This window comes from Mauremys mutica, chromosome 3 (genome assembly GCF_020497125.1).
Source record: "Mauremys mutica isolate MM-2020 ecotype Southern chromosome 3, ASM2049712v1, whole genome shotgun sequence".
Classification (NCBI taxonomy): domain Eukaryota; kingdom Metazoa; phylum Chordata; order Testudines; family Geoemydidae; genus Mauremys; species Mauremys mutica.
Window position 1 is genome coordinate 3115135 of NC_059074.1, and position 15992 is coordinate 3131126.

The window sequence follows — 15992 nt, forward strand, 5'->3', positions numbered from 1 at the left end:
CCAGTGAAAATGAGGTAGGATCAGAAGCTAAAATAGGGAAAGAACAAGTCAAAAATTACGTAGACAAGTTTGGCCTTGTCTACACTGGCACTTTGCAGCGCTGCAAGTTTCTCGCTCAGGGGGGTGATAAAACACCCCCCTGAGCACGGCGAGTTTCAGTGCCAGTGTAGCCAGTGCCCCAGCACTGGGAGCCGTGCCCCTTGTGGAGGTGGGTTTTTACAGCGCTGGGAGAGCTCGCTCCCTCCGCTCTGCTGCGACTTTAATGCTGCTAGTGCTCTTCGATGCTTTCAAGTCACCAGGGCCTGATGAAATGCATCCTAGAATACTCAAGGCGCTGACTGAGGAGATATCTGAGCCATTAGTGATTATCTCTGAGAAGTCCTGGAAGACGGGAGAGATTCCAGAAGACTGGAAAAGGGCAAATCTAGTGCCCATCTATGAAAAGGGAAATAAGGACAACCCAGGGAATTACAGACCAGTCAGATTAACTTCTGTACCCGGAAAGATAATGGAGCAAATAATGAAGCAATCACTTTGCAAACACCTAGAAGATAATGAGGTGATAAGTGACAGTCAGCATGGATTTGTCAAACCAACCTGAGAGCTTTAGAATAGAGAATCTCAGGGTTGGAAGGGACCTCAGAAGGTATCTAGTCCAACCCCCTGCTCAAAGCAGGACCACTCCCCAGACAGATTTTTGCCCCAAATTGCCCCCTCAAGGATTGAGCTCACAACCCTGGGTTTAGCAGGTCAATGCTCAAACTACTGAGCTACCCCATCCCCTTCCTTAAGAGAGTAACAAGCCTTGTGGATGGAGGAAGCAGTAGACATGGTCTATCTTGACTTTAGTAAAGCTTTTGATACTGTCTCTCATGACCTTCTCATAAACAAACTAGGGAACTATAGTAGCAACCTAGATGGAGCTACTATAAGGTGGGTGCAAAACTGGTTGGAAAATCGTTCCTAGAGAGTAGTTATCAGTGGGTCACAGTCAGGCTGGAAGGACATAACGAGTGGGGTCCTGCAGGGATCAGTTCTGGGTCTGGTTCTGTTCAATATCTTCATCGATGATTTAGAGAATGGCATAGAGGGTACACTTACAAAGTTTGCAGACGATACCAAGCTGGGATCTGGAGAAATGGTCTGAAGTAACTAGGATGAAATGAAATCAGGACAAATGCAAAGTGCTCCACTCAGGAAGGAAGAATCAGTTGCACACATGCAAACTGGGCAATGGCTGCCTAGGAAGGATACTGCAGAAAGGGATCTGGGGGGTCATATTGGATCACAAGCTAAATATGAGTCAACAGTGTGATGCTGTTGCAAAAAAAGCGAACATCAGTCTGGGCTGTATTAGCAGGAGTGCTGTAAGCAAGACACAAGCAGTGATTCTTCTGCTCTGCTCCACGCTGATATGGCCTCAGCTGGAGCATTGTGTCCAGTGCTGGGTGCCACATTTCAGGAAAGATGTGGAGAAATTGAAGAGACTCCAGAGAAGAGCAACAGAAATGATTATGCACCCGACGAAGTGGGTATTCACCCACGAAAGCTCATGCTCCCAAACATCTGATAGTCTATAAGGTGCCACAGGATTCTTTGCTGCTTTTAAAAATGATGAAAGGTCTAGAAAACATGACCTGTGAGGGAAGATTGAAAAAATGGGGGGTTGTTCAGTCTGGAGAAGAGCAGACTGAGGGGGGACATGAGAACAGTTTTCAAGTACATAAAAGTTTGTTACAAGGAGGAGGGAGAAGAATTGTTCTTAGCCTCTGAGGACAGGACAAGAAGCAATGGGCTTAAATTGCAGCAAGGGAGGTCTAGGTTGGACATTAGGAAAAACTTCCTACCTGTCAGGGTGGTTAAGCCCTGGAATAAATTGCCCAGGGAGGTGGTGGAATCTCCATCATTGAAGATTTTTAATAACAAGTTGGAGAAATGCCTGTCAGGGATGGGCTAGTTTCTCAAATGTGGCCACCGTGGCTATGTAAGGCCACCAGGGGCTTTTCTTGTGGTCACAGCCTCCTGGGTGGTGATGGGGGGGGGCAGTGGCCCCTCCCCAAGAGCCTGCAGTAGGGGTTGGACCCTGACAAACACTGGAGGAGCAGGCTGCCACTGAGTCCCCCACCTTCCCGGAGGTGTTGGGGTCAGACCCCCCCCCCAAGCGCAGGGCATCGCGCTCCATCCCCTGGGCATGGGGCATCGTGCTCCATCCCCCAGTCTCACTACCTCCCCATCGGCCTCCCTACCTGCCTCCCCAGCGCAGGCTTCATCTGTCCCCCGCTTACCGGGGCTGGGGAAAGCTGCTGGGGAAAGGGAGATTTGTGTGTTTGTTAATATCACTTTTCACAGCAGACTTAGTAGCTAGCTGGGGGCTGTGCAAGGTGCTATTAACACACAGCACAAGTATCACCTTCCACAGCAGCAGAGTTCCTAGCCAGCAAATCTAAACCAAAAAAAAAAAAAAACAAGACCAGCGTGTGCGAGGCACCTTCTTCGTGTCTGGTCCCCAGGAAAGAGCAGAGCCATGTGTCCGTTGTTTTATTACCGAGTCAGCGAAAAAGCCCCAGCTCGAGAAATGACCGGGATTTGGACAAGTGGCTGCACGTTGGTTTGTTTCTCCTAAAGTTCATTCCTTTAGGAACAATTGTCAGAGCGGCTCAGCAAGGGTTGGTGGCCGCGCTCTGAGGCCACCAAAACATTTGTAGTGAGACCCCCTGAGCTAATCCTGAGTCCGGCGCTGAGCGCAGGGGACTCGGGGGTGCTCGAGGTCTGTGACGTGGAAGGGCCGCGCCTGCTGCTGGTGCTGCCCCGGGGTGGGGTGAGTGAGTGCCAGGCTCTGCCCTGCCCCGCCTGCTGGGCAAGGCACACGACGGGAATTTGCCCCCTCAGCTCTCCTGTGGGTCGGTGTCAGCACCCACCCCCCATGTGTGCAGAGCCAGCACAACAGGGCCAAGCCAACCCCGCCCCCCAGCCTGCAAGACCCCCCCCTTCTAGCAGGCCCATGCTGAGCCCTCCTAAGGCTCTCCCTGTGGGGCGGGGGCTCCAGCTGGTGCCAGGCCCTCTCTGAGGGGCAGCTGGGCGTTCCCCCCCCTCCGCCCAGCCTTTCTCTCTGCCTTGCCTTGGAGCCATTCTGTTCCCCCCAGCAGCAGGGACCCAGCCGTGCTCCAGCCCCCGCTCGCTGCCCCGGAACAGCCAGGCTGCAAATACACTGGGGGCTCTTATCTGTTGGGCAGGAAGAGGCCCCCTCCCGCCACCTCCAGCTGTTCTCCCCCCACACACCCTGCACGGGGCTTGCTGGGGTTCCAGTCGGGGGCTCACGTGTGCAGTGGGGAGCAGAGCCCTTGCAGGGCAGGAGCCGGGGGTGCCCGTGGCTGGGGGTGATGGGCCCTGGGGATGAGCCAGGGAACACCCCCCCGCCCCGGGGCAGCACATGGGCACAGCTGGGGGGGTGGGGGGGCAGGGAGGGTTACCACCTTTGAGCTGCAAAAACCCCAGCCCCAGCAGGGACCCCTGCCCCTCGCGCAGCAGCCACGCCCGGCACCTAGCGAGGTGACCCAGCTCGACCCGGCTGAGCCCGTCGCACGGCACCTCACACGTGTGACTCGTGTGGCGGGGGCTGTCTGTCCCACACTCGGCGCTGGCATCGCCTGCCCTGCGGCCGCTCGCCGGACCCAGACGCTGCACACTGGCCAGCCCAGCGCACGGGGAGACACGACGCTGCAGCCCGGTGGTTTTCAGCAGCTTTGTATTGACACAGGAAGGCTCTGAGTGCACCTAACCCCCCTAGACATCAAATACCCAAACCTCGCTGCCCCGCGCCTGGCCGGGGGGGGGGGGGGTGCACGAGCCCCGTTGAGAACCCTGCTGAAGCTCCAACCTCTGCCCCCCCAACACCCTGCAGCACCGAGCTCCCCCCCCTTGGCCCTGTCTCTCCGTCCGTCCGTCCGTTCGCCCAGCCCAGGGACAGGGAGACCGGCTGCCTGGGGCAGCTGCATCCAGCCATCCCCAGTGAGGGGCCCCACGGCCCTGCTCTCTGTGGCTCCTTGCTGAGAGCCAGGGGCCCGCAGGGCCGGCTGCCAGGCCCAGCTGTGCGGGGAAGGACCCTCCTCCCCGGCAGAGCAGCTGAGCGGAGGAGAAGGAGGCCTTGTTAGTGAGCGGGACGCGGTCCAGGTGCCGGACGGATTTACAGCCCTGGCCTTGGCCCTGGCCTCTTTCCCATGGAGCTGGGTCGCTGGTTCCTCTCACGGCCCCGGCAGCCCCTCCAGAGCCTCCCACCCGCGGCACCAGGCGCCGGCTGCCTGGCCCAGCTCCCCCCCCCCCTCCCCCAGCTGTGCATTGTCCCAGCCCCCCGGGGGCAGGGAGCGCCCGGGGCACAGAGCCCAACGCTGGGTCACACAAGGAAGGAGGCAGTGAATAATCCAGAGCCCCCATGTGCAGTGCGGGGCCCTCCCCTGCCAAGGAGAGCGCAGAGCGGGGGGGTCAGCAGAGGGCAACACGGGCTGGAAAACCTCTGCTGTGCACAGACAGACAACTGGGCTGGTTGCCTTCCAGGGGGACAGAGAAGGGATGTGCTACAAGGCTCTAAAACCAGGACGCTCAGAGAAGGCAGATTCTGCTCCCCCGGCCCCAGAGGCCAAGCCTAAGGGACCGTCAAGGACGTTCAAAGGGGGGAATTCAGAGCTGATACAAGGAAAGATTGGTTCCATGCTGCGTAATCAGCCTGTGGAACTCGCTGCCACTGGAAGTTGTTGAGGCAAGTATCTGGGGAGTTCAGAGAGGGGCTGCCCGTGGCTCCCAGGGCTCCCAGCGCCGGGATCAGTAACAGTCACTGGTTGGAAGGCAGGGGTGCTGCACGATGGTGACGGTTTAAGAGCCGATTCGTCCGAGTGCTGGGAAATCCCCGTGTAGTCAGCTTGGCCGGAGAATTGCTGTGCTCATGGGGCGCTGCAGGGGCTGAGAGACACTAGGCAGCATTTAATGACAGGGCCGTTGCACAACAGCGGCAGCCCAGACAGTGCCCAGACCGCATGGGACAGATGTCAATCCTGCTGGGCCCCCCGCAGTCACTGTGCACGGGCAGGAGGAGGGTCAGTGGTGCGGGGGTGCTCAAGGGGCTCCCCCATACAGCACTCACTTTAATAGCCAAACGGCTCGAAGGTCCCCGTGCCCGGGGCACTGGCTTGAGACCGGCACGTGGTGCTGGGCAGTGCTCTCCAAGCCACGGGCAGAGGGAGTGTCCCGGACGCCCGTCTGCACTGCAGGCGAAGGTTGGGCTCCCAAGGGCACCGAGACGGGTCCCAGGCTGGGGTGGGCACATGGCAGGGTCAGTGCTCAGCCTGAACTCTGCCTTAAGGGCACTTCGGGGCAGCGAATGAAACCCCAGCTTCAGGCCTCCAGCGGCTCCTGCTTAGAGACCGGGGGAGGCCTTCACGGGGCGGATTAGCTGCAGCTGCCACTGCGGGGTTCTGGGACCCCCCTGCAGCGCCTGGCACTGGCCACCATGAGAGCCGGGACTGCGGGCGAGGTGGCTCCCGGCTCGGATCCCATGTCCATATGCTCTGGCGGCCTGGCCCAGGCTACCGACTGCGTCAGCAAGAACAGAACCCAGGAGTCCTGATGCCCAGGACTGGACCGCGCTGCCCATCAAACCCAGATCGCCCAGCGTGGGGTCAGGGACCACGGCAAGGGCTGGGCAGGGCACGCTGTGATGTGGCTCCCACCTGCTCTCTGGCCTGTGCCCAGCCAGGCTTCCTCCTCCCCCATCTCTTCCCTCCTCTTCCTCTCGGCCTGGCGCCTGGCTTGGCCCTGCAGGGAGGGGATGAGTCCATCTCCTGCGGTCCCTCGCTGGCCAGGCCGGGCAATGGGGCGCTGCGGCGTGGCACTGGCAGGGCTGTCCCGGGACAGCAGAGACCCCTAGGAGAGCTGGAGCCAGTGGCAGGAGGCGGTGCCAGCCGGGGCAGCCAGGCCCGGTGCACATGGCTGCTGGTGCCGGGGTCTGGGAGATCAGAGACGAGGCGAGTCCTGTGGGGCGCAGGCAGCCGGCTGGGCCAGTCCAGGGCTCGGCTCCATGCAGGGGGCTGCAGGCTGGGAGGTGTCACAGGGCCGCCCCGCCGGCCCCCGGGCTGCCCCCCTCACAGGCCCTCCTCATCCTGCTGCTGGGGACTGCGGGGGCAGCTGCAGGTATGTCAGCAACGTCCGCGCCCCAGGCTCCAGCGTAGAGACGGGACCGCATGGGCCATTTCTGCAAGACACGGGGGGGAGCTCAGCACTGGGGCCACGCGCCCGGCTGGAGGCAGAGCCAGGGGCCGCAGCTGCCTGGAGGCCCCACGAGAGAGACAGACAAGCAGGGGTGGGGGAGGGCAGCTACTCCTGGCCAAATCCATGGGGCCTCCTGGCTCTGCATACCGCGGGGGGGGGGGGTCATTCATGCCCCCAGCTGCCTCACAGGCCCTGGCCAGACCCTCCCCATCCCCCGGGCACTTCCCTCAGACCAGCTCCCACCACCCCTCCAGCCCCAAATACCCCACTGCCTCCTGCAGAGCCGCGCCCAGAAAGGGCTTTTCCTGCAGCTCCCCGGTGCGTCTCTGGGTGGGGGACGTCCCCGCAGGGCCTGGGGGATGGGACAGATCTGCCGTGAGCAGAGCCAGAGCTGCCTGCCCCCCTCGGCCCCACGGTACCACTCGAACCCAGGCGGTGCCCTGGGCCCCCCGCCCTGCCAAGGGGCACAGCACGCATGGCCCTGTGCTGGGGCGAGCAGGGACCCTGGGCAGCCCAGGGCATGCTGGGGAGCCCGGCCTGTTACCTTCATGGGGTGCAGGAAGCTGGGCGCCCTCGCCAGTGGGGCTGCCTCGGGGGGCGGCTGGCCCTGGTGCAAGGTGTGGGTCAGGTGGGCAATGTAGCTGGTGGCCAGGACGAGCACGTCCAGCTTGGAGAGCTTGGTGTCCGGCGGGACCGAGGGCAGCGCAGCCTGGAGCGCCAGGAAGGCCTGGCGCAGGGTCCGCACACGGCTGCGCTCCCGGGCGGCGTTCTCGGGACACAGCTTCCCCACGCTCCCTCTGGGCAGAGCGCAGCTGGCATGGCCCTGGGGAGAGACAGCGCTGAGCCCGGACGCGGCCGGAACAGCCCCGGCGTGACCTGCCCAGTCCCCAGCCCAAGGAGTGCGGGGACCACGTCTGCCCACAGAGCCTGGAGACCCCTCTGGACACCCCACGGTCCCTCCTGGGGCCCGGAGACCCCTCCGGACACCCACCGGTCCCTCCTGGGGCCCGAAGACCCCTCCGGACGCCCCACGGTCCCTCCTGGGGCCCGGAGACCCCTCCGGACACCCACCGGTCCCTCCTGGGACCCGGAGACCCCTCTGGACACCCCATCGTGCCTGATGCCCCATGGTCCCTCCTGGGGCCCAGAGACCCCTCTGGACACCCACCGGTCCCTCCTGGGGCCCGGAGACCCCTCCGGACGCCCCACGGTCCCTCCTGGGGCCCGGAGACCCCTCCGGACGCCCCACGGTCCCTCCTGGGGGCCCGGAGACCCCTCCGGACGCCCCACGGTCCCTCCTGGGGGCCCAGAGACCCCTCCGGACGCCCCACGGTCCCTCCGGGGGCCCGGAGACCCCTCCGGACGCCCCACGGTCCCTCCTGGGGCCCGGATACCCCTCCGGACACCGCACGGTCCCTCCTGGGGCCCGGAGACCCCTCTGGACACCCACCGGTCCCTCCTGGGGCCCGGAGACCCCTCTGGACACCCCACGGTCCCTCCTGGGGCCCGGAGACCCCTCTGGATGCCCCACGGTCCCTCCTGGGGCCTGGAGACCCCTCCCAAAACCCCATGGTCCCTCCTGGGGCCCGGAGACGTCTGCTTGCTCCAGTGAAGTGAGTGCCCAGCCCTGGCACCGTGCCCCAGCGAGGGGCCCCTCGGTTCTCAGACCAGCTCCCAGCCTGTTCCACTCCCCGCTGTGCAGCCAGGCTGGCTGGTTGTGCCGCAGCGTGCCCAGCCCCAGCGACTGGCGCGCATGTGGTGCCCAGCCAGGGGTGCACCGCGGGCACATCTGTACTCTGCTTGTCAGTGTCCAGTCCCACCACACTGGCAGCCCCAGGCTCCTCCAGTCTGTGATCGTGGGACCTGCAAACGCTGCCCCCCTCTCCGCCCAGTTCCCCCCCGCCAGGTCGTTAACATCTTGAGTAACGGCCCCAGCCTGCACACAGAGCCCCCCACCCCGCCGGGAACAGGTCCTCCCTGCACTCGGGTTCCTGCCCTTTGCCCCAGCCAGGCAGGCTGCCTTCCACCAGCAGCCTCCAGCAGGGGCCGTGCCCCAGGCTTTAGAACGTCTAAACCTATAATGACCCCGTTTCCCCCCCGCCACTGCTGGTGAGAGGAGCCGGGAGCCCCCCACACACACAACCAGCGCCCTGCCCCGCTCCCCACAGCGCCCCCTGCTGGGCGGGGCTGGGGCTGCAGGAGCCGGGAGCCCCCCACACACACAACCAGCGCCCTGCCCTGCTCCCCACAGTGCCCCCTGCTGGGAGGGGCTGGGGCTGCAGGAGCCGGGAGCCCCCCCCCAACCAGCGCCCTGCCCCGCTCCCCACAGCGCCCCCTGCTGGGAGGGGTTGGGGCTGCAGGAGCCGGGAGCCCCCCACAACCAGCACCCTGCCCTGCTCCCCACAGCGCCCCCTGCTGGGAGGGGCTGGGGCTGCAGGAGCCGGGAGCCCCCCCACAACCAGCGCCCTGCCCCGCTCCCCACAGCGCCCCCTGCTGGGAGGGGTTGGGGCTGCAGGAGCCGGGAGCCCCCCACAACCAGCGCCCTGCCCTGCTCCCCACAGCGCCCCCTGCTGGGAGGGGTTGGGGCTGCAGGAGCCGTGAGCCCCCCCACAACCAGTGCCCTGCCCCGCTCCCCACAGCGCCCCCTGCTGGGCGTGCCGGGTGCTTCTCCCAGCTCGCAGGCTCCCTCTGGTCCTTACCCTGCCTGCAGCTGGGAGGGGCCCCGTCGCGCTGTGGCTGTCGCTGGGCGCGTTGCTGGCTCCCTGGCTGCTGCCCACCTCTCGCTGGCTTGCTCTCCTCCAGCCCGGGGGGAGCCTTGGTGTGCCTGGGCTGCCTCTCATCTTCCCGCCAGCCGGGGCAGAGGCTGGCCTGGGGCTGCACGTCTCCATTCGCTTCCCTTCCGCCCCTGCAAAGGTGCTTTCGGCCATGCCCAGCCCAGCGGTGCTGCTAGTCCCGGGCCAGCCCGGGCAGTCTGCTCCCATCGGCAGGTCTGGGAGGCTGCGCTGCCCGGGCGTCTCCCTCGGCCAAGGCGGGAGGGTCCTGGGGCTAACTGGGAGGTGCTGCGTGCCGGGTGCCCTGCCTGCGGGGAGCTGCTGGGAGTACCCCACAGCGCTCGCTGCTTATCTGCCTCCCAGGACGTGTAAGGAGAGACGCCGCGGCTCGCTCCTGCTTGGAGCAGTATCCGGGCGAGCATCCCACGCTCCCCGGCCGCCCCCTCCTTGGCACTTTGCATGGGAGGAGAACGAGCGGTCCCAGCCGGAGCCTCCCTCCAGTTCTCCCAGGGCCTGGGCTGGGCTGGGCAGCTCGGCTCTCCCCAGGGCAAGGGCACCGCCCAGTGCCACGCGCCCTGCCTGTGCCTGGGCGTGCCGGGGAGAAGCAGGGCCCATGCCAGTGCCCTGCTGCATGGGGGCAGCAGGTGGGATGCTGAGCCTGGGCTCAGGGTCTAGTGCTTGGCACTGCCATGTGGGAGCCTAGGACTCCATGTCCCGGCCTGGCCTCCTGCTCCCACACTGCACACGCCCGGCTCAGCCCCTCTCCCTCTCGGTGCCTGCCTGGAGCTCAGCAGTGAGGATGATGGAGCCGGGCTGCGTGCTCCAGGGTCACCTGCAGCCACGTCTGTTTGCCACTGACCCGCCTGCTGGGCGACGAGTGGTCACAGCCCCCTGCACACGAGACAGGAACCAGCTGAGACCAGCCCCATCTCGAGGTGCAACGTCCTCCCCCCGGGGACTCCCCACCGTGCCCCTTCCTTGCCTCCTGTGCTCCCCGGAGCTCAGCGTGGGGCTCGCTCCTCCTGGGGGGCCTGGCGTCCCCGGCTCTGCTCGAGATGCTTCCCTCCAGCACAGAGCTGGGGAAAACCATCCCTGGGAGCATGAGACAGGCAAACTCCCACCCCAGCACAGCCCAGCGGAGGGGTCTGGAGCCCCCAGGCCTTGAGGCAGATGGAGACAGGGGCCGCCGGCGGAGCTGGGTGGCCAAGGGGGTGAGGCCGTGATGGAGCCAAGCGCCCCAGAGCTACGTGTGGTCCAGGGCGCCTGGAGGTGGAGGAGGAGGAGGAGGGAGCAGCTGGAGGAGGGGGCCAGTGGCCGAGCGGCTCCGCTGGGCACCAACAAATGAATCCAGGCTGCGGGGGCAGGGCAGTGTCCTGGACCCTTGGCTGGGCTGGAGAGAGCCCAGCCGGGGCTGTGAGCAGGGCCCCGTGGGGGCAAGCTGCTGACAATGGCAGTGACGGGGGTTGGGGGGCAGAGGGGGCGCTGGTTCGAAGGCGCCTGCCCTGCAGCCGGGCGTCTCCTGGGGCTCCTAGGGCTGGGCTGGGACCGGGGGCAGCGCCCGACGCTTTGCGCCAGGTCTGCACAGGCCTCTCCGGGCAAAGCCAGGGCCAGGGCAAGAGTCCCCTGCGGCAACACGGGCTCCTGCTGGTGCACGTCGCTGCGGGGGAAAGGCCTTCGGGGGATGGCGGGGGGCCCCCAGGGGGTGTCCTGCGACGGGGGGGCCCCCAGAGGGTGTCCTGCAACGGGGGGGTCCTGGGGGGTCCCAGGGGATGTCCTGCGATGGGGGGGTCCTGGGGGGGGGCTAGGGGATGTCCTGTGAGGAGGAGGGCTGGCGGGGGCGGGGGGCTGTGGGGGTGTCCTGTGAGGAGGAGGGTTGTTGTATTAATTGAGGTGGAATAAAGGGGCCCAAGGTGTTAACGTGACCCAGCCCCTGTCCAGCCCTGACCTGGGGGGAAACAAGGCCCAGAGCTCGGTATCCAGGTACCCTGCCACTAATGACCTCTGATTAACGAACAGCGGGTTGTCACGGAGTGTAGGGGAGTCAGGCCCTGCACCCCCGGCTCCCTGCGATTCAGCAGGACTCTCAGCCAGCCAGTGAAGCAGAAGGTTTATTTAGACGACAGGAACACAGTCCAGGACAGGTCTTGCAGGCACAGATAACAGGATCCCCCCTGTTAGGTCCATCTTGGGGCCCCGGGAGCCCCACAGCCCCCACTGGGGATCAGAGCCCTCTCTCTCTGCTTCCCTTCTTTTCCCCAGCCAGCTCCAGTCTGCCCAACCCCCTCCAGCCCCTCCTCTCTGCTCAGCTTCTTTCCTGGGCCAGGAGGTCACCTGACCCCTTTGTCTCCAACACCTTTAGATGCACCTTTGCAGGGAGGGGCCCGGCCATCAGTTGCTAGGAGACAGAGCGTCAGGCATTCGACCTTCTGCTTTGCTAGATACTTAGAGGCCGGCACCCAGCATTCCCAGCCCCCAGTACGAACAGTCCCACTTCGTCACACCCCCCCCCCCCTTCGAGACCGAACTGAGCGGGGTCACTCCAGCCAGTGACCAGGAGAAGTTCAAACCCACCTACATTCCCACGGCTGCCCCAGGGTCCCCCCCGTTCTGGGGGGAGAGTTACCCCAAGTCATTCCAGTTTCCTGCCCCCCTGTAGGTCGGGGGGACTCGAGGGCACTGGCAGGTTGCAGGGGGGAAGCCTTATGCCGCCCGCGCCCTTTCCCCACCCCAATACCCCTGGGGTGCACGCGGGGCTGGGGCCTTCTCCCCACGTTCCAGTCTGGGGGGCTGTGATTCGGGCTCTCTCGGTTCAGAGCCCCCCTTCTGACCCTGGCCCCCCTCTGGACAGGCTCCTCAGGGCGAGGCCCGGGCCTTACACCCATCTTCCCCCTGTCCCGGGCCTTCCTCCCCCTCTGGCAGAGGTCACAGGAGCGGCAGTGCTGCCGGACATGGGGAAAGACCCCAGGCCAGTAATAGTTCTGTAGCAGCCTCTGCTGGGTACGCCAGGCTCCCGGGTGCCCTGAGGGGGGAATGTCATGGGCCCGGCACAGCAGCTGGTGGCGATACTTCCGGGGTACCACCAGCTGCCTCCTGATCCCCCCAACTCCACTTTCCCTGGGGGAGCCCATTCTCGGTACAGGATCCCCTTCTCCCACAGGAACCTTTTCCGGCCACCTCGTCCCATGGTCTGTTCCCCACCGAGGTTGGCCAGGTCCCTTGTCTTCCGCAAGGAGGGATCCTTCTGCACCTCGGCCTGGAACTCAGCCGCTGGGGCAGGGATGGGGGCCTGCTCTCTCTCACCGGCTGGGTCTGAGGCCGCAGCCTCTCTGAGCCCTGTCCCTGGGCGTTCCCTCCCCACCAGGTCAGGGTCCTGCGCCTCGGGCCGAGTACCTTCCCCGTTGTCAGGGCACAGGGCCCTGCGCCGACTTTGACTACGGGTCACGGCCAGGGCACCCCAGCCGTTGCTTGGCCAGTCCTCAAGGCCCCCCCCACATTAACACTTCCGTGGGCAAAACTGGGTGCACCCCCACGTCCTTGGGACCCTCCTTGTCCCCCCACTTCAGGTGCACCCTCGCCACAGGCACCTTGAATGGGATCCCGCTCACACCCCTCAGGGTCAGGTAGGTGTTGGGCACCATCCGATCTAGGGCCACCACCCCGGGCCGGGCCAGCGTCACCTCTGCGTCCGTGTCCCAGTACCCAGTGACCTTCCTCCCATCCACCTCCAGGGGAACAAGGCACTGTTTCCGGAGGGGCAGCCCCATGCCCACCCTGTAAACCAAAAACCCTGTGTCCGGAGCATCCATCCCCCCAGAGGAGTAGATCTGGGGCCCTCCTCCCTAGGTGGAACGCGGCCAGCCCCCCTTTCCTGGGAATGTTGCCCCTCATCCGACTGGGTCTCTATCCAGTCAACCCTCTGCGGGTTGGGTCTGCTCAATCTGTCCCTGAGCTTGGGGCACTGGGCCCGTATGTGGCCTTGTTGGCCACATTGATAGCAGCCCATGTCTCGTGGGTCCCCTCGAGTGGGTCGGCTGGACCTGACGCCGGATGTTTCCCTTTGATGGGGGCTCTCCATAGGCCCCTGCTGGGAGGTCCCATGGTGACTCTCTCTCAGCGTTGAGGCAGACCTGCTCCATCGAGACTCCTCCCTGCCATCTCCTGCCCGACTGTCCAGGTATTGGTCGGCCAGCTGGCCTGCATGCTGCGGGTTCTCCGGCTTCTGGTCCATCAACCACAGCCGCAGGTCGGGTGGGCACTGCGCATACAGGTGCTCCAGTATGAATAGGTCAAGCAGGTCCTCTCTAGTTTGGGCCCCAGCTGTCCACTTGCGGGCATATCCCTGCGCCCGGTTGACCAGTTGGAGGTATGTGACCTCCCGGGTCTTATGTTGACTCCGGAACCTCTTCCGGTACATCTCCGGGGTCAGCCCAAACTCGCGGAGCAGGGCCTCTTTGAACAGGTTGTAGTCCCCTGCCTCCGCCCCTTTCATTCGGCTGTACACCTCCACGGCGGTGGAGTCCAGTAAGGGGGTGAGAAACGGGATCCTGTCTGCAGGGTCAACCCGGTGCAGCTCGCAGGCGTTCTCAAAGGCCGTCAGGAAGGTATCTATGTCCTCCCCCTCCTTACGCCGGGCCAGGAAGCTCTTATCAAAGTTTTTTGTAGGCTTGGGTCCCCCCCTCACTCACCACAGCCGGGGCCTCCCTGCTTTTCAGCTGGGCCAGGTCCATCTCGTGTTTACGCTGCTTCTCCTTCTCCTCCCATTCCTGCTGGCGCTGGTTCTCCTCGTGTTTACGCTGGTTCTCCTTCTCCTCACGCTCACGCTGGCTTTGTTTCTCCTCACGTTCCCTCTGTCTCTCCTCATGTTCCCTCTGTTCCTTACGATCCTCCAGCTCTCTCAGTTTTATCTCTCTCTCCTAGTCCAGCCGCCTGCGCTCCACGGAGGCTGAGCGTCGCCGGGCTGATCCCCTGCTGGCTGGGGGGGTCACGGTGCCCTCGGTAGTCGCTGAGCTCCTCCTCCCCCTCCCCCTAGGCCTAGGGGTGGGAGGTCTCGGGAAGCCCTCAGCAGCCGGCTGACCACTCCCAGCGGGGACAGACACTGGTGCCTGCGCTGCCTCTGCCAGGCTGCTTCCCTCAGAGACAGGGATCGGTTCATTCCCGCGATCTGCATCCTCCAGCCGGGCAATCAGCTGGGCCTTGGTGAGCTTCCCACAGTGCAGCCCCCTCCGCTTGCACAGCTCCACCAGGTCACACTTGCGCCGCTTAGCAAACATCTTCCTGCTGGCCACTCGCAGGCCGGGGTGCTCGCCGCTCCCCACGGGTTCCAGGGGGACCCCTAGTGTGCCAGTCCTTGAGGTCACCACCTCTCTGCCAGGGTCGAGCTGCAGACTCCTCCACCCCTGGGACCGCTCGCTGCGATCCCCCAGGGGACCCTGTTACTGCAAAGTCCTTCTCTCTGGTCACACTCTGCCAGGAGCTAATCACCCCTGCAATCGCCCCTTCGTTTTACTGCTCCCCAGTCACTTACTGCAGGAAGTGCCGTCCACGGGGTGCAGTAGATCCCACCGCTGACACCAGTTATCACGGAGTGTAGGGGAGTCAGGCCCTGCACCCCCGGGCTCCCTGCGATTCACCAGGACTCTCAGCCAGCCAGTAAAGCAGAAGGTTTATTTAGACGACAGGAACACAGTCCAACACAGGTCTTGCAGGCACAGATAACCGGATCCCCCCCGTTAGGCCCATCTTGGGGCCCCAGGAGCCCCACAGCCCCCATTGGGGATCAGAGCCCTGTCTCTGCTTCGCTTCTTTTCCCAGCCAGCTCCAGTCTGCCCAACCCCCTCCGGCCCCTCCTCTCTGCTCACCTTCTCTCCCGGGCCAGGAGGTCACCTGACCCCTTTGTCTCCAACACCTTCAGTTGCACCTTTGCAGGGGAGGTGCTCGGGCCATCCGTTGCTAGGAGACAGAGTGTCAGGCATTCCGTTGCACTGGCCTTTTGCTTTGCTAGATACTTAAGATCTGCACCCAGCATTCCCAGCCCCCAGTACGAACAGTCCCACTTCGTCACAGGGCGGGCCCCAGCGACAGGCTTTGCACTGTCTGAAGTGAGGCTTTCAGTGCCCCCCGGCCCTGCCCTGGGCTGGGGGCAGCTGCACAAGGCCCCAGATGGCCTGGGAGCCGCTCACGCCCGCTCTGGGGCACAGAGAAGGTGGCAGCCGAGCTGGGCAGGAGCCGGGCTGGGGTTACAGCCCGACCCCGTCTCCTCGCACACACAAGCCAAAGCTGCCCGGGCCGAGCAGAGCCCAGCGACGGGGGAATGCGGCGTCTGGCTCTGCTGGGGACTCGCCCGGCAGCCTCGGTGCAGGACAAACCCAGGCCTGGCTGAGAGCCGGAAACTTGCCCAGCGCCGGGCTGGTCATGGCCCCGCCTCAACCTGCCTCCTGCTGGCCACGGACTCCAGCCCTGCGGCAGGCGATGGCCGACTATGCCCCACGCCCAGTAGCCGGGTGGGGGGGGGAAGCCAAAGCTGGGCCAGCGAGACGACAGGTGGGACAGGACAGGAGACATGGGGAGGGGGCAGGAGACACGGGGAGGGGGCTGTGCTGCTGGCACCAGGCGAGGTGGCGATGGCAGCTGGGCCACTCTCTGAACAGCTCTCAGCTGTAGGGCCCAGCAGGGCCCAGGAGCTGGGGCTGGCAGCCAGGAGCTGATGCTCGATCCCGTAGCCAACATGTTTTCCCCAAGTTTATGATAGAGGCCTATAAAATCATGACTGGCTATTTACTCCTTCCCATAACCGAGAACTAGGGGCCACCAAATGAAATTAACAGGCAGCAGGTTGCCCCGGGGGGGGGGGGGGTCACTGGTGGGGGGTCCTGTAGGGGGGTTGCCCCAGGGTGGTGCTGGCAGGGGGTGTCCTGTAAGGGGCAGTGGCAGGCAGGAGGGGGTTAGGGAGAGGTGACAGTTTAA

At 64.4% G+C, this 15992-nt stretch overlaps 1 protein-coding gene across 2 annotated transcripts; it reads right to left on the minus strand.

The window, feature by feature from the left end:
* Nucleotides 1-4312: 4312 nt before the first annotated feature.
* On the minus strand, nucleotides 4313-10011 carry TCF23 (transcription factor 23). Of its 2 annotated transcripts, none has more exons than XM_045008882.1 (3): nucleotides 9036-10011; nucleotides 6803-7081; nucleotides 4313-6241 (listed from the first exon to the last, which is right to left on the minus strand). In XM_045008882.1, the coding sequence occupies exons 1-3, from the start codon at nucleotides 9237-9239 to the stop codon at nucleotides 6095-6097; spliced, it is 630 nt and encodes a 209-aa protein (XP_044864817.1). In that variant the 5' UTR covers nucleotides 9240-10011; the 3' UTR covers nucleotides 4313-6094. The 2 variants fall into 2 exon arrangements, with proteins under 2 accessions (XP_044864817.1, XP_044864816.1); XM_045008881.1 differs by having other exon boundaries at nucleotides 8958-10011.
* Nucleotides 10012-15992: the final 5981 nt, after the last annotated feature.